Source organism: Trichosurus vulpecula, chromosome 1 (assembly GCF_011100635.1).
Source record: "Trichosurus vulpecula isolate mTriVul1 chromosome 1, mTriVul1.pri, whole genome shotgun sequence".
Lineage (NCBI taxonomy): Eukaryota > Metazoa > Chordata > Mammalia > Diprotodontia > Phalangeridae > Trichosurus > Trichosurus vulpecula.
Window position 1 is genome coordinate 70,817,652 of NC_050573.1, and position 25,368 is coordinate 70,843,019.

General features: G+C 40.5%; 1 protein-coding gene across 2 annotated transcripts in view; it reads left to right on the forward strand.

Annotated features, from left to right (window-relative positions):
- Positions 1-25,368, forward strand: part of KDM4B (lysine demethylase 4B) — a 277,035-nt gene that overhangs the window by 57,876 nt on the left and 193,791 nt on the right. For both annotated transcript variants that reach the window (XM_036755284.1, XM_036755292.1), the window contains exons 3-5: positions 6,419-6,594; positions 8,262-8,376; positions 16,861-17,054. In XM_036755284.1, the coding sequence (XP_036611179.1) occupies positions 6,419-6,594; positions 8,262-8,376; positions 16,861-17,054 (485 nt within the window). The remainder of the gene's footprint in view (positions 1-6,418; positions 6,595-8,261; positions 8,377-16,860; positions 17,055-25,368) is intronic.

A 25,368-nucleotide genomic window follows, 5' to 3' on the forward strand; every position in this document is an offset into this window, starting at 1 on the left:
ACAGAGTACTTTTTGGCCGAGTAGAGGTGGAAACAAATGTGGAGAAGGAAAAGAAGGCTGCTGCCTGGTTGTGATATGTCTTAAAGGCAAAGCATTTTGAACTTGACTTGTCAGGTAACAGGTAACCATGGTAGGGCTCTAAGGAGCAAACTTGAGGTCCAGGCAGGTATCAGTATCCTTTGGGATAAGGGAAAGAATTTAAATCATTATAGAGGCATTCCACAATGAGTTTGTTTTTCTCAGTACTCTTTCCCCTCTTTGTCCTGTAGTAAGTAGTATTTTTGAACTAGAAGCCAACTTGTCCATTCTTCTGTCACCTCCTCCCACCTCCAAATAATAAGATAAATTTCAAAAGAATGTTAAGGACGGCATAATAGAGCTAGAAGGAACCTCAGGAACCATCTAGTCCATTCAACTTAATCACTTTACAGATGAGGCAACTGTTTCCCGGGTCCTATAGGTAGTTAGTGCCAGAGGTGAGAGTTAAACCCAGATCCTCTTGACTCCAGAGTCAGTGTATTTTTCACTGTAGCTCTTTGCATCACTCCTTTCCTCTTCCCATACTTTAGCTGACTTTGTGCAAAAATCAATTGTGAGTGCCTTCTTTCTTACTTCACATGTTAAAACACTGTTACATAGTTCCCCATTCTTTCCTTCAGTTCAGTCTCTGAGGAAGATATTGTCCTTTTCTTTTCCAAGGTCATGCACTGTTAATTTCCAGTAGTTCCCTTGCATACCAACAGAACCCTCATTTGTAATAAGTACAGGTAAATAAAATTTAGAAATACTGCAGATCTGTGCTTCATTTTGTACCTATAGTCATCCTACCACCTCTGCTAAGAGGCAAGAGAAACTCTTCCTCCTCAGTCCCCATCTCATACCTCTTCCTGTTAGCCCATCTACTTCCCCTTGCTTTGTGGTCACACTTTATGCACACATGCACATAAAGGAGCAGAGAGGACCTGGGGTCCAGTTTTTGCCTTGCCATTTAATTTATCACTTGTGTGACCTTTGGTAAGTCACTGAACCTTCCTGTGCCTCTAATCATCTCATTAGTGAAATGAGACTAGATAACCCTAAAGGTCCCTTCTAGTTCTGAATATATTATCATGATCTATCAAATTTTATAATGAAGACCTTAAAGTATATGATTAACAATGAGAAAGCAAAAGTGTAGTAAAACAAATAGTGGTCTTGGAGTCCTAAAGATCTGGGTTCAAGTCTTGATTCTGTCACTTATTATCTTAGTGACCTGGGATGATTAATTTTACTTGAGTCTTGTTTCCTTATCTATAAAAGGAGATAATAATAAATTACATTTGCTTATCTTTAAGTTGAGATGAGAAAAGCACTTTGTAAACTAGCTCCACAGAAGTGTAGCTGTCAACAAGCATTTATTAGTGCCTTTTATAGGACCAACATTCTACGGGGAGAAAAGAAACAGTCTCTGCCCTTGTAGAGCTTATGTTCTGATGGAGGAGATAATAGCAATCTGTGTGTGTGTGTGTGTATATGTGTGTGTATGTGTGTGTATGTATATATGTGTGTATACACACACACACACACACACACAGAATACACACAAGTAAGATACAAGGGAAATTTGAGGGAGTGTGTGTGTGGAGGAAAGCCCTAACAGCTGATGGGGAGGTGACCAGGGAAGATGACGTTTGGGCTGAGTCTTGAAGGAAATTGCTGATTCCATGAAGACAAGGGTAGGAGGAAGCATGTCCAGTCATGGGAAGCATCCTGTGTGAAGGCATGATGGAGATAGGGAGGTGCAATGTCCTATGTGAGGAACAGCCAGAAGGCCAGTTTGACTGGAGTCTAGTGTGAGTGAAAGGGAATAATGTGTAATGGGAATTGTAGGTTGGACTTGGTGGGAATAACCTTTAAATGCCAAACATGCAATCCTAGATGTTTTAGGAAGCCACTAGAGTTCATTAATAGGAGAGTAGCATATTCAAACCTAAACTTTAGGAAAATCATTCTGGCAGCTGTGTGGAACATGGATTGGAGCGGGGAAACTTGAGACAGGAAGATCAGTTGGTAGTTATTGGAATAGTCATGGCAGGAAGTGGTGAGGCTCTAAACTAGGATGGTGGCTGTGAAAGGAGAGAGGGCAATATATGGTAGAATGAGAAGATTTGGCAAATGATTGGATATGTGGGGTGAATGAGCGGGCCATTATGGCACCAAGATTGTAAACCTAAGTGACTGGAAAGATTGTGGTGCTCTTGACTGAAATAGGAAGGCTCTGAAGGGAGCTGGCTTTGGGTGGGGTTAGGGGTGGAGTAGGGAAAGTTGAGCTCTGTTTTGTACACATTGACTTTGAGTTGTGTCTAGGTTATTTAGTTTGAATTGTCTTGTAGTCACTTGGTGACTTAGAGCATGGGGGAGAAACTAGGGCTAGCTGTAGGTAAAAAGTTGGAAGTCATCTGGATAAAGATAATGATAATGATTAAGTCCATAGGAGCTTATGAGATCACTGAAAGAGAGAGAGAGAGAATTGAGGGGCTAGGGTAGTGCCATGGGATATAACCACATTTAGGGGGTGTTATATATTGAAGATGGTCCAGCAAAGGAGGAAAAACCAATAGAAAGCAGAGTTTCAACAGAGAGTCTTCTAGAGGGGAGGACTGATAACTGTCAAATCCTTGAGGAGGATCAAGAATATCCACCAATTAATCAGCAGGGATTTGTTAAGCATCTGTGATGGGCCCAATGCTAGAGATGCAAGTATAAAGAACCCCAGTTTGCCAAGAGCTTATATTCTAATGGATAAGACAGATAAATATATGTATGTACAGAGTAATAAAAAGTACTGAATATGTGGAGGGTGGGGAGGTCCAGCATAAAGCTGCTGGGAAGGGGTGGGGGGAGACTCAGGAAAGGCGAGGAACAGAGAGAGGCTAGTTTGGCTGGTGTAGAAAGGGGAGTCATGTATAGTAAGGCTGGAGAGACAGGTTGGGGCCAAATTCTGTAGGGCTTTAAAGGTAAACAGAGGAGTTTCTATTTTATTTTAGAGGTATAAGGAAGCCACTGGAATTGGTTGAGTAGAAGAGTAATAGTGAATAATAGACAGAATTGTAGTTAAAGAAAATTACTTGGGCAGCAGCGTGGGGTGCATTAGAGTACTGAGAGACAGGGACCAATTAGCATAAGTAAAATGTAATGAGGGACTGAGCTAAGGTGGTAGCCGTATGAGTGGAGCAGTCAGATATGAGATGATCTGAAAGTAGTAACTGCAAGATCTATTAACTAATTGGGCACGTAGAATGAGAGAGATAGAGTGAAGTGTTGAGGATAATGCCAGAATTATGAACCTAGGACCCTGGAAGGATGGTGGAACCTTTACCAGAAATAGGGAAGTTTGGGAGAGGGGAAGCTTTTAGCAAGAAAGAGTTAAGTTTTGGACATGTTAAGTTTAAGATGTCTATGGAACATCCAGTTTGAAATGTCCGATGGGCAGCTGGTGATGTGGGACTGAAATTTAGGTGAGAGTGTGGAGCTAGACACGTGAGACTCCCTATAGAGATAGTAGCAAAACTCATGGGAGCTGGTGAGCTTGCCTTGAGATAGAGTGGAGAGTTTAGAGGGAGAAAAGGGGAGAACATAGGTCAGAATCTTTGGTAAAATCCATAGGTGGAAGGCGTGGTTTGGATGATTAGCCAGCAAAGGAGACAGAGAACAGCGACTTTGGAGAGGTAATGTCAGTTGAGTAATGACAGGTTGTTCAGAAGCCTGACCGTAAAGGGTTGAGGAATGAGGGAGAGTAGAGGAAGTGGAAACTGTGAGACAGTTTCTTTAAGGAGTTTGTAGGAAAAAGAGAGAAGATACATAGAATCATAGCTTGAGGGGATGGTAGGGTCTAATGAGGATTTTTTTAGGGTGAGACAGCCCTGGGTGTGTTGACTGCTAGGAAGCAACCAGTAGATAGGGAAATGTTGAAGATTTGAGAATAGGAGGCATGGTGAAGGATACAGTCTGCTGGAGAAGAGGGGAGGGAGTGAATTTAAGTATACATGTAAAGGGATTAGCCTTGGCAAGAAGGGCTCCCTCTTTGTCAGAAACTGAAGGCGATGAGGTCAAGGAATTTTGAGGTGACGAGAATAGGATATGAGGGAACCATATTGAATTGCCTCAGTTTTTTCAGTAAAGTAACAGACAAGGTCCCCAGCTGAGTGGTACCCAGAAGAAGGATGGGAAACTCATGAGGATTTTGAAAAGGTCTGTTAGTTTTTGCAATTAAGAGATATTGGATAACTTTTAAAAAAATGTAATTTCAGTTAAGTGATGAGGTTAGAAACCAGATTGTAAAAGGTTGAGGAATGAGTTAGAGGAGAAAAGTGTAGATAGTGAGTATGCTTTTTCAAGGAGTTGTTATTCTAATGGAAAAGTTATAACTTTTTCACTTCTGAATCTGAAGCTTAAGACCATTTAAAGTCTTATTGTCCAGGCTCCTTTGTTCATGTTTTCCCAGGGATTTTGATTAACAGGAATCAGAGAAAAGTGTCTTTCTTGCTTCACTCCTAAAAAACTCTGGGATCATAGGAAGCATAGGAAGTCCATATTTTTATTTAGTGAGAGGACTTCTCAAACTTCCTCATGTGGCTTATTTTTGTTTAACATCAAGGTATAGTAGAAAGAACGCTGGATTTGGAGTCAGGATTTGGGTTTTAGTTCCAAATCTGCCATTGGCTGTTCCTGGGTGATTGTGAACAAATCCATTCTTAGGGGTCTCACTTCTTCCACCTACAAAATGAGTGGATTGGAGTAGATAATTGCTAATGCCAAATATCTAGATCTATGAAAAGTTTATAGAATTTTATTCAGAATGTTGTCTTTAATCCTGTTTTTGTTATCAGTTTTTCTCTTCTTTCAAGAAATATGGAATGCACATAAGGGAGATTCTGAAAAAGCAATATGGAATAGTGTCAAGATCATGGGGTTTGGAGTCAGAGGACCTGGGCTTAAATCCACCCTGACATTTACTACTTGTGCAACTGTGGGCAAGTCATACATGGGCAACACAATAATCAGTGTATTGGGAAATGGTGGCTCTTTATGAGTTCAAGCAGTTGTTTGTGATAGTGGTAATACCTACATCTATAATACTTTACCATTTACTACATCATAAGGATAATGTCTTAATTATTTTTGCTTTTCCCCTTGGCACTTGACAGAAAGGGCCTGCACATACTATATGTGTGACAAATGCTTGTTTTGTAGTAAATTTAATTCAGAGTACTTTTAAGTAAACCTGTTATCATTGGCAAGTACTTTTCTAGTTCCCTGGTGAGCAGTTTTTCTTTTTCTTCTAGTTTCTGAACCTGGAATAAACTATTACCTAACATAGGACACACTGACTTTTTTTTAGCATTGTTTTCAGTGGACACTCAAAATCTTTCATAACTTAGCCCCCTCCTACTTTTCCAGTCTTCTTAAGCCCTACATGTACTCTTTGATCCACTGACACTGGCTTCCTGGCTCTTTCATGAACAAGATACTCTGTCTCCTGCCTGTCCCCCATGTATGGGATGCTCTTTCTCCTCACCTCTGTTTCCTGGCTTCCCTGATTTCCTTCAAAGCCCAATTAAAATCCCATTTTTTTTACAGGGAACCTTTCCCAACCTGTGTTAATTATTTCCCATTTTCTTGCTGAGCCCTTTTCAGGGCTGCTCCTCCACTTTTGATGTCCACCTTTCAACCAAATCTCACCTGGGGCTCCAAGAAGCTGTAGCATGTGCGTAGCGGCCACACCCTGGTAAAATGGTCTCAGCAAGACAGGCTAAACCAGTTGAAGGTAACTGACAGACCCATCAGTGAGTTAGGAGGATGTCTACGCCAAGCATGTGAAGACTTTCCCCAGTGGAATGGGCAGATAAGAAAAATTTGTTCCAGTGGCCATGAAGGTGTGTGAAGCACAAGCTCTGTGGAACGCTTAGAATTTGATTAGACATCAAAGACACCGAGGTCATCCACTGTATCCCGGCCCATCACCAGTTGTCTTGACTTTTGTCCTGCCTGTGGACTCTGGAAGAGACAGTGAGGCTGATGGCTTTGCACAACTTTGGTGCAACTTTCACTCACTTAAATCCAATTTATGCACAAGTCAGGACACCATCTTCACAACAAATGACAAATAGCAAATTTATTCTTTATATAACTAGTTTCTGTGTAATTATTTGTATATTATCTCTCCCATTAGATTGTGAACTTCTTGAGATCAGTGATTGTCTTTTGCCTCTTTTTGCATCCTAGCACTTAGCACAATGCCTAATACATAGTAGGCATTTATTAATTAATTTTCAGGTGTGAAGAAAATGATGCTAATTTGCTCTTCTTTTTAGGGTAACATTATCATTTCTACACCTTTCATCTGGATTTGTTTTGACTTTTCTTTTGTCTCTTTCAGGTGATCCCACCAAAGGAGTGGAAACCTAGGAAAACTTATGATGACATTGATGACATGGTGATTCCAGCTCCCATTCAGCAGGTGGTAACAGGACAGTCTGGTTTATTTACCCAGTATAACATACAGAAGAAACCCATGACAGTGGGAGATTATCGGCGCTTGGCCAACAGTGAAAAGTATGTTAACCAGCCTAGAGATTTTTTATGAGGATTTCCCTTTTCATTGGGTAGCAAGGAAACAGTGTCCATGTGTTACTTCTGTGTAGCCAAATGAGATTGGGTGGAGGATTAACTAGTTTTGTCTTCATTAACTGAGCATGAACCCTAAAATTTTAGGGCTGGATGAGATGAGTTCAAATCCTACTTCTGATGCTTACTTCCTGTGTGACTTTGGGAAAGTTACTTATTCCACTTGGGCCTCAGTATGGGTAGGGAATTATATAAATGTTGTTATCCTCCTTCTCTTCCTTATCATCATGGGGTGACAACATGTCAGGACTATTATTCTTGAGATGTGTTGTGCCTTTAACAATTGGGTAGTTTATGTTAATAATTTTTGCTGTTATTTGTCTTTATGACTCAGCACTCTCTAGAAATATCCAGAGGCTGAGTGACAGTTTGTCAGAATGCAGTGAAACAGAATCTTCATGAGGTGGGAAGTTGCATCAGATCTTTTCCAGCTCTCAGATTTTATGGTGATTATAGTTTCTTTCCCTTTCTATGAGAGTACTTGGGGCAAGCCTGACTCAATAGTACTCTTTCTTCAAGAGATTTATGATTTCATCAGTGTGGGCCCTTCTTAGTTGATATTGTCTATAAATTGGTGGGGGGTAGGGGGAGAAAGAGGAGAGTTGTGGGGAATTCCTTATCTTCCTAGTTAATTTTCTGTTTATCCAGGCTGGTCTTTGGGTGACAGGCAAAAGAGCACCCATTTTCTAGCAGAACTTGTGTTCAGTTGGCATAGTTTTTGAGAAAGGAGAGAACATTTCCAACATGATGAGGCACTTGTAGAACTTGGTGGCTATGACTAAATCATAGGAAAAGAGGGGACGTTTGAATTCATGTATTGTGTTTCATTTCTCTGACCAAGGCTCAGAATGTATCATTGCTTTGGTCTTCATGACGGGATTGAACAAAATTGTTCTGCATTCAGATATTTGAAAGTACATCATGTAGAAAGAGCAGATGAAGTATAGCTACAAAGGGCAGAGGCTAGGCTGAACTTTCTAACAACTAGAGCTATCCAACAAGATTTACTTAGAATGGATTTCTTTGAAAAATAATGAGCTCTCCATCACCAGAGAAGCTTAATGATCAGTTGTTAGTGATGCTGTGCAAGGGATTCTGGTACTGGTTGGAAGCTTTGCATAGGTCATAGGATTTAGCACTGGAAGAGGCTCTTTGAAGTCATCTTGTTCAATCCCTCGTTGTACAGATGAGCAAACAGAGTCCCAAGCGACTTGTCAGGGTCACACTGGTACTAAATAGCAGGGTCAGGGTATGAACTCAGGATCTCTAACTGAGATCCCATGGTTTTTGCTTCTGTACCACAAGGCCTCTGTGGTATAAGTCCCAATGGCATATCCTGCCCGAGACTGTGTTGGCAACAGTCTTGTCTTGCCCATGTGTCTACTAGCAAACATGAGAATCCTCTGATAAGACATACAATAGCTTTGTCAGGGAGAATCGAGGCCTTTTGGAGCAGTAATTTGTAAATGCAGCTTACGGATTCCTTAAGGGTTACTTTCAGCAGCATATGTGGGAATGAAGTCACAGATGGATAGTATTGAAGACAGAGACAGCTTTGAGGCTTGATGACTCTCTTATTGGTTCCATTTCATTAGGTATTGTACTCCTCGACACCAAGACTTTGAAGATCTGGAGCGTAAATACTGGAAGAACCTGACTTTTGTATCACCAATTTATGGAGCTGATATCAGTGGTTCTTTATATGATGCAGTAAGTGTGTTGTATAAATCATTCCCAGTGTCTAGAGCCACTGAACAGATAAACTTTGTTTTAAGATAGGTTCCCAACTGGTCAGTTAGAAATTATTGGCTTATGTCCAGGTTATACCATCGCTCAGTAGCTGGTGTAGGTCCCTCCTGTCCCTCCTTACCCCTCCTTGAGAGAGAAGGCTAATTTCTACAATCTCTCCACTTAAAAAATAAAAAAAATTCCCCAGTTAACAGGCATTTATGCTACACCTTCATTCAGTCACCTCTCTGTTAGTAGGTGGGGCAGTGTGTCTCCTTGTCATCCTCTGGAATTATGTTTGGTGCCAGGTACTGTGCTAAGTGCTGGGGATAGCATATGAAAAGACAGAGTCGGCCATCAAGGAGCTTACAATCTAACATGGGAGACAGCATAGAAAAGGAAGCTGAAGGGATTAGAAGGGAGAGGTACCAATTGGCAGGAAGGACAGGATGATGAAGTCTAAGGGAGTATAGCCAGATAGGAAATAGCCTGGGTGCTGTCCTTAAATGGTGGTTCTGGGAGAGTTCTCCATTTCTATTCACCCTCTCCATTCAGCGGGAAGGGTTCCAGGGGAAGAGGGTAGTGATGAAGTGCAGTCCTAGCGCTGATATGATCTTGCAGAATAAAGAAGTTCTAGGGCATGATGAGAAGTGCAGTGCAGAAATGGGAAAAAAATGCAGCAAATATCCATTAAATGCATACTTATGTGGAGAACGTTCTGCTGCTTCCAGGAGACAGATTTAAGTTACTGTAAGACATAGTTCCTGCTCTCAGCGAGCTTATGGTTTAATTAGGAGAAGGGGCTAAGATGCCAACACAAAGCTATAGTATAGAACTGTACACAGTGAGTGCACTAAGAAGGTATTAACAGTGCTGAGTGAGACTAAAGGGGCACATGGGAATGAAGAAAGGCTTCTCTAAGGTGATATTTTAGTTGCATGTTAAAGGTGGGAATTTAGAGAGAAGACATCTCACGCACACAACACTGATCAAAGGCATGGAGGAGGAAAAGAGCACAGAATTGTTCAGTGTGACTAAATTATTGAATGATGAGGGCAGGTGGTATGAAGTAAGGCTGGAATATTTGAGTGTTGCAGGTTGTAGTGGCCCTTAAACTATTTAACTGTATTCTGAAGGTAGTAGTAGTAGGGAGTCACTGGAGATTTTTCAGCAGAGTGGTGACATAATTAGATTTATTCTTTCTGTGAGAGTGATGGATTGTAGAATAGGGGAGGTAGAACTGGCTACTCTAGTATCGTAGGTATGAGGTTTTATAAGAGCATTATTGCTGTAAGAATGGAGAGGAAGTGATTTTCCCTACCCCGGCTGGTTTGCATACCTATACCTATACTAAAAAGCACACATAGTGGAAGTTTGAGGGAGCTAAGGCAATGGGGACCTATGCCTTTGAGTCAGATTCGTCGTTTTAAAAAATTATTATTTATTTTTAACATTAATTTGAAAATTTTTTGAGTTCCAAATTCTCTCCTCCAACCCTTCCCCCACCCATTGAGAAGGGCAAGTTATAAGATATCAATCATAGACGTGAAATAATGTAAAACATTTCCATATTAGTCATGTTGTTAAAAAAAATTTTCAACATTGAATTCTCTGAAGTTGTCTTACATCATTGTCTTGATCAGAATAGCTAAGTCCAGCTGATCACTGTTACTGTATTGTTGTTACTGTGTACAATGTTCTTCTGGTTTTCTTCACATCATTTTGCATTAATTTGTATAAGTTTATCCAGGTTTTTCTGAAACTGTCTCCTTCATCATTTCTTACAGCACAGTAGTATTCCATCATAACTTGTTCAGCTGTTCCCCAGCTGGTCATTCCCTCATTTTCCAATTCTTTGCTACCACAGAAAGAGCTGCTATAAATATTTTTGTGCATATAGGTCCTTTTCTCTTTTATTCGATGCCTTTGGGATATAGACCTAGTAGCGGTATCTTTGGGCCAAAGGCTATGCACAGTTTTATAGTTCTTTGGGCATAGTTCCAAACTGATTTCCAGAATGATTGGACCAATTGCCAGCTCCACCAGCAGTGCATTAGTGTCCCTGTTTTTTCACATCCCTTCTAGCATTTGTCATTTTCCTTTTCTCCTGCTTTTCATCCCCATTTTGCTTTGCTTTGCAGGCAGGCAGCTTACTTTATTGGAGAAGCATTGAAGCCCACCATTAAAAACCATTTTTTGAATGTTTGAGTTGGTGATGTAGAGAATGTTTGTTGTTGTTGAGTTGTTTCAGTTGTGTCTGACTCATTGTGACGTCATTTGGGGTTTTCTTGGCAAAGATTCTGGAGTGGTTTGCTGTTTCCTTCTCCAGATGAGGAAACTGCGGCAAACAGGGTAAAATGGCTTGCCCAGGGTCACTCAGGTAGTAAGTGTCTAAGGCCAGATTTGAACTCAGGAAGATGATTGTTCCTCACTCCAGGCTGGCGCTGTATCCACGGTAGTGGACATAGTTCTAATAATAATAGATTGAATTTGTATAGTTATGGTTCTTGAAGTTATTTTACAAGATCTCATTTGATCCTGTGAGATGGAGAGGACAAGTCTAATCATCACTATTTTACAGATGAGAAATCTTCTCGGAGAGGAGGGAAGAGCCAAGACAGCAGTTAGAGCCCATGTAACAAGGGGCTTGTTCTAGACTTGAGTGCTCTTAGCTCAGCTCTGCCCCCTGGTTTGGTTAAATCCCTTCTCTGGTTCTCAGTGCCTTCAGAAAAGGAAGACATTAAAATAGCTAATCTCTTAGGTGATAAAAGTTTGTGGCTGTTTTCTCAGCAGTCCAAAGTTAAGGCTTGCTATGAACACAATATTATTATTTCTCAATAGTAAAAGTAATAATTCATGAGTTATGTGCTTATTTGCCAAGCACTTTCTTCACACTTAGTTGGGGGTCAGGGGGTAGGGGTTTAGAAACCTCATGGTTTTCTCAGGTCCTTCTTGGAAAAGGGTCTAAACACATGTGTCTACTGGTAGCACAGAGGAAAACTAACTTTTGGCAACCTGGTTATCGGGATTTGAGATAAAAAATTTCACTTTACTTTTAAAGTAAAATTTTTTCAAGGGATGAATATACTTTTCTGCTAATTCAGTTTACTTTTCAGTTCAACTAATATTTAATTGTCTTCTATGTGCATAGCGTATACAAAGTTAAGATAAGACAAGGTCCCTGTCTTGAAGCTCACAATAAGCTTTTTAGAAGGCAAAAATGAATGCAGGTGTTTGTGGCCCGTGGGGCTTTGTGTGTAGAGAGTATGCTAGGCTGTGGGCCACAGTGAGTATGAGACCCTCCCTCTGTGGCTTCTGTGTGCTTTTCTTATCTGTGGAGGCTTACACATCCCAGGACTAAACTAGGTCTTTTTGTTTGTGTTAGATTTCCAACCATTCTGAAGCCATTCTTCTATTTCAAGAGAATCAATTATGTTATTAAGCAATTAGAGTGCTGTTGTATGCAACAGATGAATGTACAGAGCGAACACTTGGGGTGTAAGAAGGAACAAGTTCTGTATGTTTAAACATGTTTATAAAAAGTTTAAAAAAGGATACCAAATTTCTGATCCATAGTTTGGCCTAAGTTTATTACAGAAGTACAGACAAGGTGATTATCAGGTGAGATCAAAGGGGAAGATCTTGATTACTCAGAGGGATCCTCTGGGATATGGCGGCATTCAAGGTGAGCTTTCACACAAAGGATTCATAACCTATTGGTATCAGTGACTTTGTTCTTTAAAGTATTTTGATAACTATTTCAAGATATATCCTGTGTATTTTATTTTATATATTTAAAAATACTTTAAAAACATCATGGGGTGAGGGGAGTGAGGTGACCCAGGCTTTGCTAGCCTTCTAGCAGGTACCATGACACAAAGAAGGTGCTGAACTTCTGCTTTAAAAGATAGATGGGAGGTTATTCCGGGCAAGGGGAGAGCATGAGCAAAGGGATGCAAAGTGTTTGGGGGACAGAGATTTGTACCTTTTGGAGCTTGGAGCACAGGAAGTAGAGTAATAGGAGATAAGGTTGGAAAGAGGCGAGGAGGGGCTTGTGGAATGTTTTGAGTAGTAGGCAGAGGACTTTGAGCTTGGCTCTGTAGGTAATAGTGAACCACTAAATTTTTAGAGTCAAGACATTCTACAGGATTCGTGCAGAAGATGGTGTTGGCAGAAGTATGGAAGGGAGATTGTGAGGGGTCAGTGGTTGAAGCGAGAAGACTTGTAAGGTTATTGCTGTTTTCTAGCTGGACAGTCATCGGCATCTTTACTAGGCTGGTGGTAATGACTCAGTGACCTCTGAGGGCCCTTCTAGCTCTAGAGCTCTAATGCTGGGATTCTCCAAAAGAAAATAGTGCAGAGGAAAGGGAGGTGAGAAACATGGTGCAGAGAGAATATGCAGGACATGGTGTTTAATTGCTGAGGTAAAGAATTAGAAAGAGGGGAGGATCAAAGGTAACTTCAGTATTTCATCTGCATGGGAGTTGCTCTTAGTTTAGGGGTGCAGGCTCCTGTGATGTGGAGAGGGTTCACTTTTCTTGAGGAAAGCCCTTTGAAGTGAAACTTGGGAGGTAGAATATTTTTTTTTTAAATTAATTAATTTTTAGTTTTCAACATTCACTTCCATAAGATTTTGAGTTCCAAATTCCCCCCCTTCCCCCTCCCCAAATGGCATGTCATCTGATATAGGCTCTGCATATACATTCATATTAAACATATTTTCACATTAGTCTTGTTGTGAAGAAGAATTAGAACGGGAGGAACCATGAGGAAGAAGGAAAAAACAAAAAAAAAAGAGAGCAAATAGTCTGCTTCGATCTGCATTCATATTCCAAAGTTCTTTTTCTGGATGTGGACAGCATTTTCCATCATGAGTCTTTTGGAGTTGTCTTAGATCCCTGCCTTGCTGAGAAGAGCTAAGTCCATCAACGTTAGTCATCACATGATGTTGCTGTTGTGGGAGGTAGAATATTGAGTCATCTCACTTTTCCATATTGTATTATCTCAGTAAAATGGAGATCCTGGCTGATGTTTGCATTGCAAGAATGGCATGAGGCTGAGTACTGAGAGTTTTGGAACAAAGATTCTCCCCATTCAGCCCTAGCAGAACACCTTAATTAACCACCCCCCCCCCTTTTTTTTTTTTTGCAGTATAACTTTCATTTTGTAAGGAATTATAGTGTGTTTCATTCCTTTAAGAAAACAAACTTTTATGTCTTTTGTTATTAGTGTAAGGCTTATCATGCATTAGTCCCCTTCGTGCACTTCATGGTTCATCTAAACTGACTGTCTTGTTTTCCCTTACATACAACATTTCTTCTCTTGTTACTTTGACTTTTGTACTAACTATCCATGCCTAGAATCTAGACCCTCTGCTTCACAGAATCCCTCCTTTCCTTTAAAACACAGTGAAAACGTCACCTGCTTTATGAAACCTCTCTTGATTTGCCACACTTGTAGTGCTTTCCCTTCCAAACTACCTTGTATTTAATTATGGTTTGTTGAGTTGGTGACATTTCCATCTAGTTGTCTTATAGTCAGTCAAGGTCAGCATGTTCAAAACAGAACTCTGTCCCTCCTCCAAACTTCCCTATGTCTGCGGAATGTATCATCTTTCCAGTTAACCATGTTGGCACCCTCAGAGTCATCCTTAGAACTTCTTACTCTTGGAACTTCTTTTCAGTTCTCCTTCCATGATATTTCTTCCATCTGTCTCCTCTCTACTCATTGTTCAGATCCTCATCACCTTTTGCCTAGACTGCAGGGGCGGGGAACCAGCAGCCTTGAGGCCACATGTGGCCTTCTAGGTCCTCAAGTGCAGCCCTTTGACTGAATCCAAACTTCACAGAACAGACCCCCTTAATGAAGGATTTGTTCTGTAAAACTTGGACTCAGTCAAAAGGCCACGCCGAAGGACCTAGAAGGCTACTTGTGGCTTCAAGGCTGCTGATTACCTACCCCTGGCCTAGAGAATGACAATAACTTCCCAATTGGTTTCCCCACACAAATCCATTTTTAAAAACATTTTTATTTAAAGTTTTGAGTTCCAAATTCTATCCTTCTCTTCCCCCTCCCTGAGATGTTAAGTAATCAGATACAGGTTATACATGTACAGTTATGTGAAACATTTCCATATCAGTCATTTTGTACAAGAAGACTCGAATAAAAGAAAAATGAAAGAAAGAAAGTGAAAGATAATATGTTTCAGTCTGTATTCAAACAATATCACTTCTTTCTCTGGAGGCAGATAGTATGATACTTCATCACTAGTCCTTTGGGATTGTCTTGTATTGCTGAGAATAGCTAAGTCATTCACAGTTCTTTATCAAACAGTATTGCTGTTACTCTGTACAATGTTTTCCTGGTTCTGTTCATTTCACTATGCATCAGCTCATGTAAGTATTTCCAGGTTTTTCTGAAATCATCCTACTTATCATTTTATATAGCACAGTAATATTCTGTCACAATCATATGCCACATCTTATTCAGCCATTCCCCAGTTGATGGGCTTCTCTTCAATTTCCAATTCTTAGCCACCACAAAAACAGCTGCTATATTTTTGTATAAATAGGGCCCCTTTGCCCTTTTTTGGATATCCTTGGGATATAGACCTAATAGTGGTATTGCTAGATCAAAGGGTATGAGCAGTTTTATAGCCCTTTGGTCATAGTTCCAAATTGCTCTCCACAATGGTAGGATCAGTTCACAACTCTACCAACATACACTGATCCATTCTTGATAGAGTTGCTAAAGTAATCCTTCTAAGGTACAGTGCTCAAGAAGTTTCAGTGGACTCCCTGGTTTTTTTTTTTTTTTCAGTTTTTTTTTTTGTATTTTGTATTTTGTATTTTTTCTATTGTTCTACTTTTCAGTCATGTCTGACTCTTCCTGAACCTATTTGGTGTTTTCTTGTCAAAGATACTGGAGTGGTTTGCTATTTCCTTCTTCAGCTCATTTTATAAATGAGGGAACTTAGGCAAACGGTTAAATGACTTGCTACTACTTGCTAGGGTCACAGAGCTAGTAAGTATCTCAGGCCAGATTTGAACTTAGGAAGATGAGTCTTCCTCAATCTAGGTCAGGCATTCTATCCACAGTGCCACTTAGCTGCCCTAGGATAAAATGCTTGCTCTTCAGCGTAGTTCTTAAAGCCTGACTACAGTTTACTTCCAAGGCTTACTTCCCTTCTGCTCCTTTCTCACATGCACACCCTGTGTTTCACCAAATTAACCCACTTCACTGTTCCTTGAGCTAGGAATCCCATCTCCTCCCCCATTTTCACAAGCATTCCCCATGTTTGGAATTCATTCTATCCTCACCTCTGCCATTTGGAATTCTTGGCCCCCTTTAAGGGCTGTCTGATCTCAGTTGTCGTCTCTTGTAAAATGTCTTTTCTCATCCCTCTTTCCTCCAATTCTCTTGTATTTGATTATGTGTGTGTTACATGGAGGTTGTGTGATGATAGAGGGCTGTGCTTGGTGTCAAGACAAATCAGCAAGGGTTTAGGAAGCACTTTCTATGAACCAGCCATGGGTTGTACTAAGCTGGGGAATATAGATACATGCAGAAAGAAAGGCATTCCTTACTCTTAGGGAACTTGAATTTTAGTAGCAGAAGAGAGTACATCTAGGGAAGGGGAAAAAGAGTTTGAGGGAGACAGTGGGAGGAAGTCCAGAGGACCTACAGGGTAGCCCTGAGAAGGAATGAAAGTGTGGGTGGCATCTGGGGAAGGCGCTGCAGGAACCTGTATCTCCAGGGTGATGAGGTTACTACGGCATGGTGGGGGAGGCCTGGAGAGTCAAAACCTGGGTTTCAGTCCTGCCTCTGGCAATATTTTCATGAACCTGGACAAATCACTAAACTCTCTACCTCGGGCAATTCCCAAGATTTATCCGATAAGTTATAGGCTTTCCTGTGGAGGGAGCTAGCAGAATTATAGGTTCCAAATGTTCTATGCCCTTATGTGCCCTCCCCAGTAGAATAAAAGTTCCACACTGGCAGAGTTTGCTGCTCGTTTTTGTCTTTTTATTCTCAGGCCTAGCACATTGCTATGCACGTAATAGGGGCCTGGAAAATGCTTGTGGAATATTGACCCTCTGTGGGGGAATCTCAGTGGCATGGGGAGAGCCATATAATTGGCATTGAAATAAATAGTTGGAAGTGATCTACAAATGATGAAACATATTGAACATGACTTCATGTGATGCTAGGCTGGATGAGATGTATGTGGGCTTGTAATTGATAGGCTCCTGCATTAGATTTGCTACTTCCTTCAATTGCCTTTTCCATAATTTAGGGTGTTATCATTGTATACCTAGCACCGTTGAATCCTTAAGTCAGTTGCAGGCCACCTAGCATCTGAGGGAATGAACAATAGATGTTGCAAAGGTAGAGTCGACAGGATTTCTTAACTGAGTACAATCAAAAGTCAAAGGGAATGATTTTGATGGTCTGCCCTTTCTTTAGGATGTCGAGGAGTGGAATATTGGGAATTTGAACACCCTTTTGGACATGGTGGAACATGAATGTGGGATTATCATAGAAGGCGTGAACACTCCCTACCTGTACTTTGGGATGTGGAAAACCACCTTTGCTTGGCACACAGAAGACATGGATCTCTACAGTATCAATTACCTGCACTTTGGGGAGCCCAAATCTTGGTGAGTGAATTAAATCTTGCATTGGTCCAGACCCAACTTCAGGAGGAGTCCTGCCATTGGTAAATAAGGAGATTAAAGTTGAGTTATATGTTCATGTCTGATCGAACAATTATCAGTCAGGGTGGGGGAGGAGTGCTAAGAATGTAATCCCTTGGATGGAGGAAAGAGGAGATGGGAAATGGCTGCTTACCCTGCTCCCCTCCTTGATGTGCATCCCCAGAGCAGGGATTTGGATCAGGTAAGGCTTTGCTTGTTTCTTATGGAGGAGCCCCACTGAGAGAGAGAGAGAGAGAGAGAGAGAGAGAGAGTAGTATTTTTGGAAGAGAGCTAAAGGAAAGCTATCTCTTATCCAGCTTTTTTTGTTTATGATTTGTCAGTAGAAATCTTTATAAGATGTGTAACATATTTCCCTATCTTATTAAATAAAATATACTGAGCATAGTTCATTATGAAATTAAGTTATTACACTGTTATAAGACAGAGTTGTCCTCAGTGGCTATTGAGAGTATGTATTCACTGCTATATAACCTTGTATGTCTAAACTTTTCCTGCCTCACCACCTTTTTTCCCTCACCTCACTTCCTTGACTTCCTTTTTCTGACAAGTTTTTGCCACTGTGTTCAAAGCTGATGTTTTAACCTCATTGGTCCCTAAGCTCATCTTATACATGGTTCTAGAATGATATGCTGTGGATGATGGCCTGAGGATGGCTTTGTGTTTTAAAAGCCATTTTCTCCTCCTCGGTGTGTGGAGGGCATTGTCCATAAATTCTGAGAAACCTCTAGCATAAGATTTCTCAGCTTTTCCGTTTTGAGGACTATATTCTCAGCATCTAGCTTCATTTGCAGTTCAAATGTGCAGATACACTCCCTTATGTTTCTCACTAGTTTTTATTTATTATTTTGTCTTCATGGCTTTTGATTTTGTTGCCTTTCTATAAGCAGCTTTCAAGGTTTTTATTGTTGTTACTACTTGGAGGGAAAAAGTAAAAAGTTTCAGTCTTCTTTAATAAATTTTGCCATATGGTTCATGGGAACATATGATTTGGAAATCAAGAGGATCTTAGAGATGTTCTGTCCAGTCGTTTCATTTTATAGATGCAAAATATTAGGCCTGTAGAGTTTATGTGAATTTGAGTTAATGCAGATAGTAAGTGGCAAAGTGCGGACTTGAACCCGTGTCCATTGGCATCATCTGAAGCCAGTGTGTTCTGTAGGAATGATGCTAATAAGATAAACATAGCCAGACAGATGGCTTGTCTACAACTAGACAAATGACTTGTTAGGTTACTATTCCCCATCCCACTTTATCAGAGGCACTAGTGGTAGTAGTGGAAATGATGCTGTTTCAGGTCCCAGCCCAGCCACCTCCATGATCCTTCTCCCCAGTCCATTAATTGGAATACCATTTGTGTTACCTACTTACAATTTAGATAATGTGATTGAAGCATTTTGTCATTCTGTAAATGGCTGTGGAACTCTGAGCCATTTTTTTTTTAATTTTTATTTTTAATTTACAACACACAATTCTACATAATTTTGAGTTCCAGATTTTCTCCCCTCCCTCCCCAAGACGGCATGGAATCTCATATAACTACCACGAATAACTTCGCATTGAATTAATTTATACACTAGTCAAGTTGTGGAGAAGAATTATGACCAATGGAATGAATCATGAGAAAGAAGAAACAGAACCAAAAAAAAGACAACAACCCAAAAACAAAAACAAAGGAGAAGAAAAAAAAAGGGGGGAGAAAAAGGCGAGCATGAAGTGGGCCTCAATCTGCATTCATACTTCATAGTTCTTTCTCTGGATGTAGATAGCATTCTCCATCGTGAGTCCTTTGGAGTTGTCTTTGTACCTTGTGTTGCTGAGAAGAGCGAAGTCTGTCAGGGTTGGTCCTCACAGAATCCACATATCTGTGGTTGTGTATAATGTTCTCCTGGCTCTGCTCCGCTCACTCAGCATTATGTCGTGTAGGTCTTTCCAGGTTGTTATGAACTTCGTATCATCCCCATTTCTTATGGCACAATAGTATTCCATCACCTTCATATACCACAGCTTGTTCAGCCATTCCCCAATTGATGGGCATCCCTTTGATTTCCAATTCTTAGCTACCACAAAAAGACCCGCTATAAATATTTTTGTACATATGGGTCCTTTTCCCGCTTGTATGATTTCTTTGGGATACAACCCAAGAAGTGGTATTGCTGGGTCAAAGGGTATGAACATTTTTATAGCCCTTTGGGCGTAGTTCCAAATTGCTCTCAAATGGCTGGATCATCTCACAACTCCACCAGCAATGTAACAATGTTCCAATTTTCCCACATCCTCTCCAGCATTTATCATTTTCCTGTTTTGTTATTTTAGCCAATCTGACAGGAGAGTTATGGTATCTAAGAGTTGTTTTGATTTGCATTTCTCTAATCAGTAGTGATTTAAAGCATTTTTTTCATATGCCTGTAGATATCTTTAATTTCTTCCTCTGAAAACTGCCTGTTCATATCCTTTGACCATTTCTCAATTGGAGAATGGCTTGTATTCCTATATATTTGGCTCAGTTCCCTGTATATTTTAGAAATGAGGCCTTTATCAGAGATACTAGTTGTAAAGATTTTCTCCCAATTTTCTGCTTCCCTCCTAATTTTTGTTGCATTGGCATAGGATAGGAACACAAGATGGAGAAGTCAATAACTGTAGCAATCTACTCTTTGATAAACCCAAAGAGGTCAGCTTCTGGGCTAATAATTCACTATTTCACAAAAACTGTTGGGAAAATTGGAAAATGGTAGGGCAGAAACTGGGCATAGACCAATATCTTACACCATATACCAAAATAAAGTCAAAATGGGTTCATGATTTAGGAGTAAAGGCTGATACTATAAGTAATTTGGTAGAGCAAGGAATAGTTTACTTATCAGATTTACGGAAAAGAAAAGAAATCATGACCCAACAAGAGAGAGAGCATTACAAAATGCAAAATGGATAATTTTGATTATATTAAATTGAAATGTTTTTGTACTCTGAGCCATTTTTACTGTTACTGCCCCCTCCAGTCAGAAAAATTAATCCATAGGTTTTATAGGTGACTATGTCAGAAGTAGTAGTAGTTAACTGCTGCTCCAGAACTTGTTCCTCTTTGGGAAGGGTGTGTGTATCTGAAAATTAACATTTATTAGGGGGGTGGGGACAATGGGGGCAGGAAAATGAGGATGAATGTAAATGCTGTGTCTAGAACAGGTGTTCTACCCCGGCTTATCATTATTGTTGTTGCATGAAAATAGTAGCTGAAACGTCGCCATCAGAATGTGGATTTGGTAGCCTGTTGCTAGTAGGGGCTGTATCACCATCTTTTGACAAATATAGTTTTCCTAGCAGGGAGGATCTTAAGAAATTTTGTCATCTTGTATTAGTTCATTCAGTATGTTAAGAGCCTACTGTATACATTGGATTATTGTGCTCGGCTCTACAGAGAGATAAAAAGTTCTTATCAGACAGGATCGTTACCCTCAGGGTTGATACAGCACAAACATGGTAAATTCACAAGAAGTTCAAACTATGTCCTATGGTGGTAGATGTGGATAGTTAGTTATTATTGGCTGAAATGGCATTTGGATTCAGGCATGAAGTCATTATGCACTTCTTAAGCACTTATTTTGTGCTGGGCTCTGTCTTTAAGGGCTGGGAATACAAATCTGAACAGAAGACAGAGGAGCTTAAATTCGCAATAAATAACACATAAAAGGAAGCTGAAAAGCTAGCTGAAGATTCAGGGGTTTGGTGGGGGAGGGGAAGATGATGTGGTGGTGGAGAGTCAGGATTGGAGGCCAGAGAGAGGTGAAGAAGGAAGACGTGGCTGGCCTGGGCCCTTTTTCTGACACTTAGCTTTAAAGGGAGGTTCTGCTAGGATCAGATCAGATCAGAAGAAGAGGGCACAGGAGCAGAGGGAACTTTTAGGGTGAGAAAACTTTAAAAATTGGAAAGGAAAAGTGTTCCAGGCATAGGGAACAACATGAATAAAGGTATAGAGGTGGGAGAGCTCATGTTGGGGAGCGGGGTTCAGTTTGTCTGGCGAATAGTGTATGTAGAAAAGGGAGGAAGAGGAGAAGAAGCTAGAAAGGGGGGAAAGGAAGGGAATAAGCACCTATTATGTACAAAGCACTTTAAAGATGTTCTCTCATTTGATCCTCACAACAACCCTGAAGGAAGTGCCGTTATTATCCCCATTTTACCAGTTGAGGAAACAGGCAGGCATAAGTTAAATTCTTAAACCCCATATGGGGTCTCAACCCAGAGTTTAAGAAGCACTGAAGGGGTCACAAGTGGGAAAAGTTGAAGAAGCCCTGGATGCCATGCCAGGGTCATACTGCTAGACAGTTTGGGAGATCTTCCATTCTTTGCCCCACTATAGATACTGCTGTTGCAACAATGAATACCCATGCTTTCAGATTGTGTAAGACATTGAATGTCAGACAAAGCTCTCTTTAATTTGGCATCAGTCTGGAGGGAAGTGGGATGGTAGGTCAGGGAGATGTCTATAAAAAGTCCTTGGCCTTTCAGCTCTTAGTCTGCAAACAACTCAGGTGGAGATGCATATAGGCCCTGCCACAATGCTGCATAGCTTCTCATACATGAAAAAACTGTCCTGGAATGAGAAAACACAGATATTTGGAGAATCTGCCTGTAGAACCAGCCATCCCTACAAACCTCACAGAAGTGCATATTATTCCTTAGCCAACAAGCTTGGTTGGTGTTTTTCGGGCTAGCCTCCAGATGATGTCTTTTTTTTTCTCCTACTAATGTGCTTTCATTGCCTTCCTTTTACTCCACTGTATTGACACTTTATCTCCCCTTCTTTTGTTTTAATCTTTCTTCCTTATCATTTCCTTTCCCTCTGTTTCCCTTCCTCCATGTTCCCAGTTCTGTGACCTTTCCAGGCATTCATTTTGTCCTTGCTGGTTGTGCTGCTACCTTCTGTAAGAGATACATGTAGTAGATGTTGTCAGTTGTCAGGGTCCCCACAGCTTCTAACGTGGACATGCCAAAGAGATTAGAAAAGGGTTCAGATGATGTCAGATTTTGTGAAATAGTAATCATCTATGTCATTTATTGACCTTAAGTTGTTGGCAAGTAGGTTAATGCACAAGACATATAAAACATAAGGAGGGAATTGTTTTCCTTGGCTCTCTTGATCTCTGTCTTAAGACAGTTGTCTCTTCAGCAACCTTACAGATGTCATTTTAGGAATATTACCATCCCAAAAGTTTCTGTACTTCCTACTTTCAGGCAGGTATAGGCAGCTTGGGGAGGGTTGAGAGGCTAATGTCCTCATTAGGGCTATTGACGCTATGACACTGCTTTCCTTCTTTTAAACTCAACTGACCTGTCTCCTTGATTGTATAACAACAGCATCCTGGGTAGGGAAGTTTGGTGGCCAGTTTAGAGTGATTGAGTTTGACCATTAGTCTCAAAATGTAACATCTGTACATAGGAATGCCACCTTATCAACTGGTAGATAAATCCAATTAATCCTTGTTCTTTATCTGATTTCATAACATTGAAGAAGTTTTGTGCTTTCCTGTTTTCCCTGCTATAAAATGAACAGAATAATATTTATATAACACTTCAGAGTTATTAGGAGAAAAGTGCCATGAAGCTAATTTGATAGCATTGATTTTGTAGAATCTCATGGAAAAGAATCATAAAGACAGTGGTAGCATGGCGATGGAAGCTAGATTCTGACGTTGGCCCTAACATCAGAAGTGATGTGTGACTTGGGGCTTGGTTTCTCCTATAAATTTAGAGATTTAGACTAAATAGTGATGGCAATAGACTACTTTATTTGCATAGTGCTAAGTCCACAAAATGTTTTCCTCACAACACTCCAATGAGGACAGATATTATCCTTATTTTACATGGGAAGGGACTGAAGACCTGGGGGAGGGTACTTTGATGTAAGGAGCAGAGCTGAAGTTCTTTAGACTCCTTACAACCTCAGAGGAGTTCTCTTCATAGCATTTCTGACAGTGGCCTTTGCTTGAATTCCCAAGGCAGCCCATTTCACTTGTGGATAACTTTAATGACTAGTTTTTCCTTATATCAAATTGAAGCGTGCTCCCTTTGCTCCTAATTTTTTCCTCTGGGAACGAGAAGAACAAGTTTCTTCCCATTTCTACTTGAGAGATGTTTAAATATGTGAGGAAGTCTACCATATCCCTTCCACCCAAAGGCCTCTTTTCTAGGCTAAATATCCCAGGCTCTTTAAACAGAACCTCATATGGCATGATCCTAAGGTCCATCACAATACTGGTTGCCCTCTTTTGGATGATCTGCAGCTTTATATCTAAAAATGTTTCTGTCAGAACTGAATATAGTACTTCAAATGTGATCTCACCTCAGGTACATTTCAGTGAGACAATCTCTCTGTTGCTTGACAGGATGTCTCTCAGTGTAGCCTTAGTTCTCATTATCTCTTTTGGCTGCCACATCACACAGTTGACTCATTTAGTTTCTTGTAGTCCACTAAAACCCTGAGGTCTTTTTCAGAATTGCTGATTAGCCATACTGGCTCTCCTTCCTTCCCATATTTTACTTGTGAAATAAAAAAAAAAAACAAACTTTACATTTATCCCTGTTATCTTTCATCTTTGCTTGTACCCAGTGTTTAGGCTCCTGAATCATGCAACATTAGCAATCCCTGCCAGATTTGTGGCATTTTTAAGTTTCATAAGTATCATCTGTGCCTTTTGTCCAAGTTATTAATAAAAATACTAAGCAATGCAGAGCCAAAGACAACCTTGAAGCACTCCATTAGAAACCACCTTTTGCATTGACCCATTGACTCCTGTTTGGGTCTAGTCAGTCAGTTACAAATCTACCAGTTCTCTCTTCTAATCCATTTATTTCTATCTTGTCTACAATCAGAGAGACTGTCAAATGCCCTGCCCAAACTTAAGTCATATTATTGCATTTATTCCAGGGTACTTGATAACCTAAAATGCTGCCATTCCCTTGAATTGTCTCTTCCAGCTTCAGCATGCACCTTGAGATTGTTTATCGGTTGAACATGTAAAGTTTTTCAGTGAGAAACATTTTTTTTAGGTATCTTCCCTTCATCTTCAACTCACCCTGTGTCCTCGAGCTCGCTCGCGCTCTCTCTCTCTCTCTCTCTCTCTCTCTCTCTCTCTCTCTCTCTCTCTCTCTCTCCCCCCCCCCCTCTCCCTCTCTCCCCCTCCCTCTCTCCACATACATATATACATACATACACATTCACATTCACATATATATATATATATATTCCCTTCAGCTACCCTAATACTGAGGTCTCATGAATTAGACATGTCATCTTTCCATGTAGGAATGTAAACAAAACAGGAGAAACTTTTTTTTTTTTTAATAACAGAAGGTACCAAATGAATAGGCCCTGCTTGATTCTGGGTGCAGATGAGGCTTCGACTCCACTAGGTGGTGCCATGGGCCCACCACAAAAGCTTCTGAGACCTTGGTTCACACCAAGGAAGTACTGAAACATCCAATTTGGATTATTTTCTGGGTGATCACACTCTGCACAGGGTTTGTCTCTTGACCTTTGCTCCATCATCTCCATCACCATTATCTCTGTAACCTGAAGCCTTTGCAGAGAGGTTACTGGTATGTTTTTTCAAGGTCTTCAGGCTGGGAAAGTGGCTTTCATTCCTCATTGGGATCAAATGCTTCCATGCCGACTGAGTCAGTTTCATCTTATTGACAGTTATGTTTCCATTTATTGACAGGCAACTGTTTGACAAAATTTGATCATATGGAAAATTGTATCCTGTTTCCCATGTTTTATGGTGTGAGTTCTTGTCACCCAAATAAGAAAACGATATATTAAAAAAAATTAAATTTTGCTTTAAGATCCATATTCTTTTCTTCTGTCCATTTCCCTAGTTGAGAAAGCACTGTCTTCCCTTTTATGTACTCGGTGATTTAGCCATTCTGACCATCTGTTCCATCACAACCACCACTTCAGCTCTCATCTCTCTGCCTCTGTGCCTTTGTACTGGCTGCTGGGAGGCTCCCTGTCCCCCACTCCCCCACCTCCAGGGCCTTGAGTATATTCCCTCATTACCTATAAATCACACAATCTCTGGTTTGCTTCAAGACTCAGCTCAGGTACCACTTTCTGCATGAGACTTTTTTTAAGTCCCTTCCATCTGCAATACCTCCTTTTCCAAGATTACCTTATCATAAAGATATAATTATGCTTTGTTAGTGTTTTATAAGTACCTGTATATGTACATGTTCTCTCCCCAATTATAATGTAAGCTTCCTG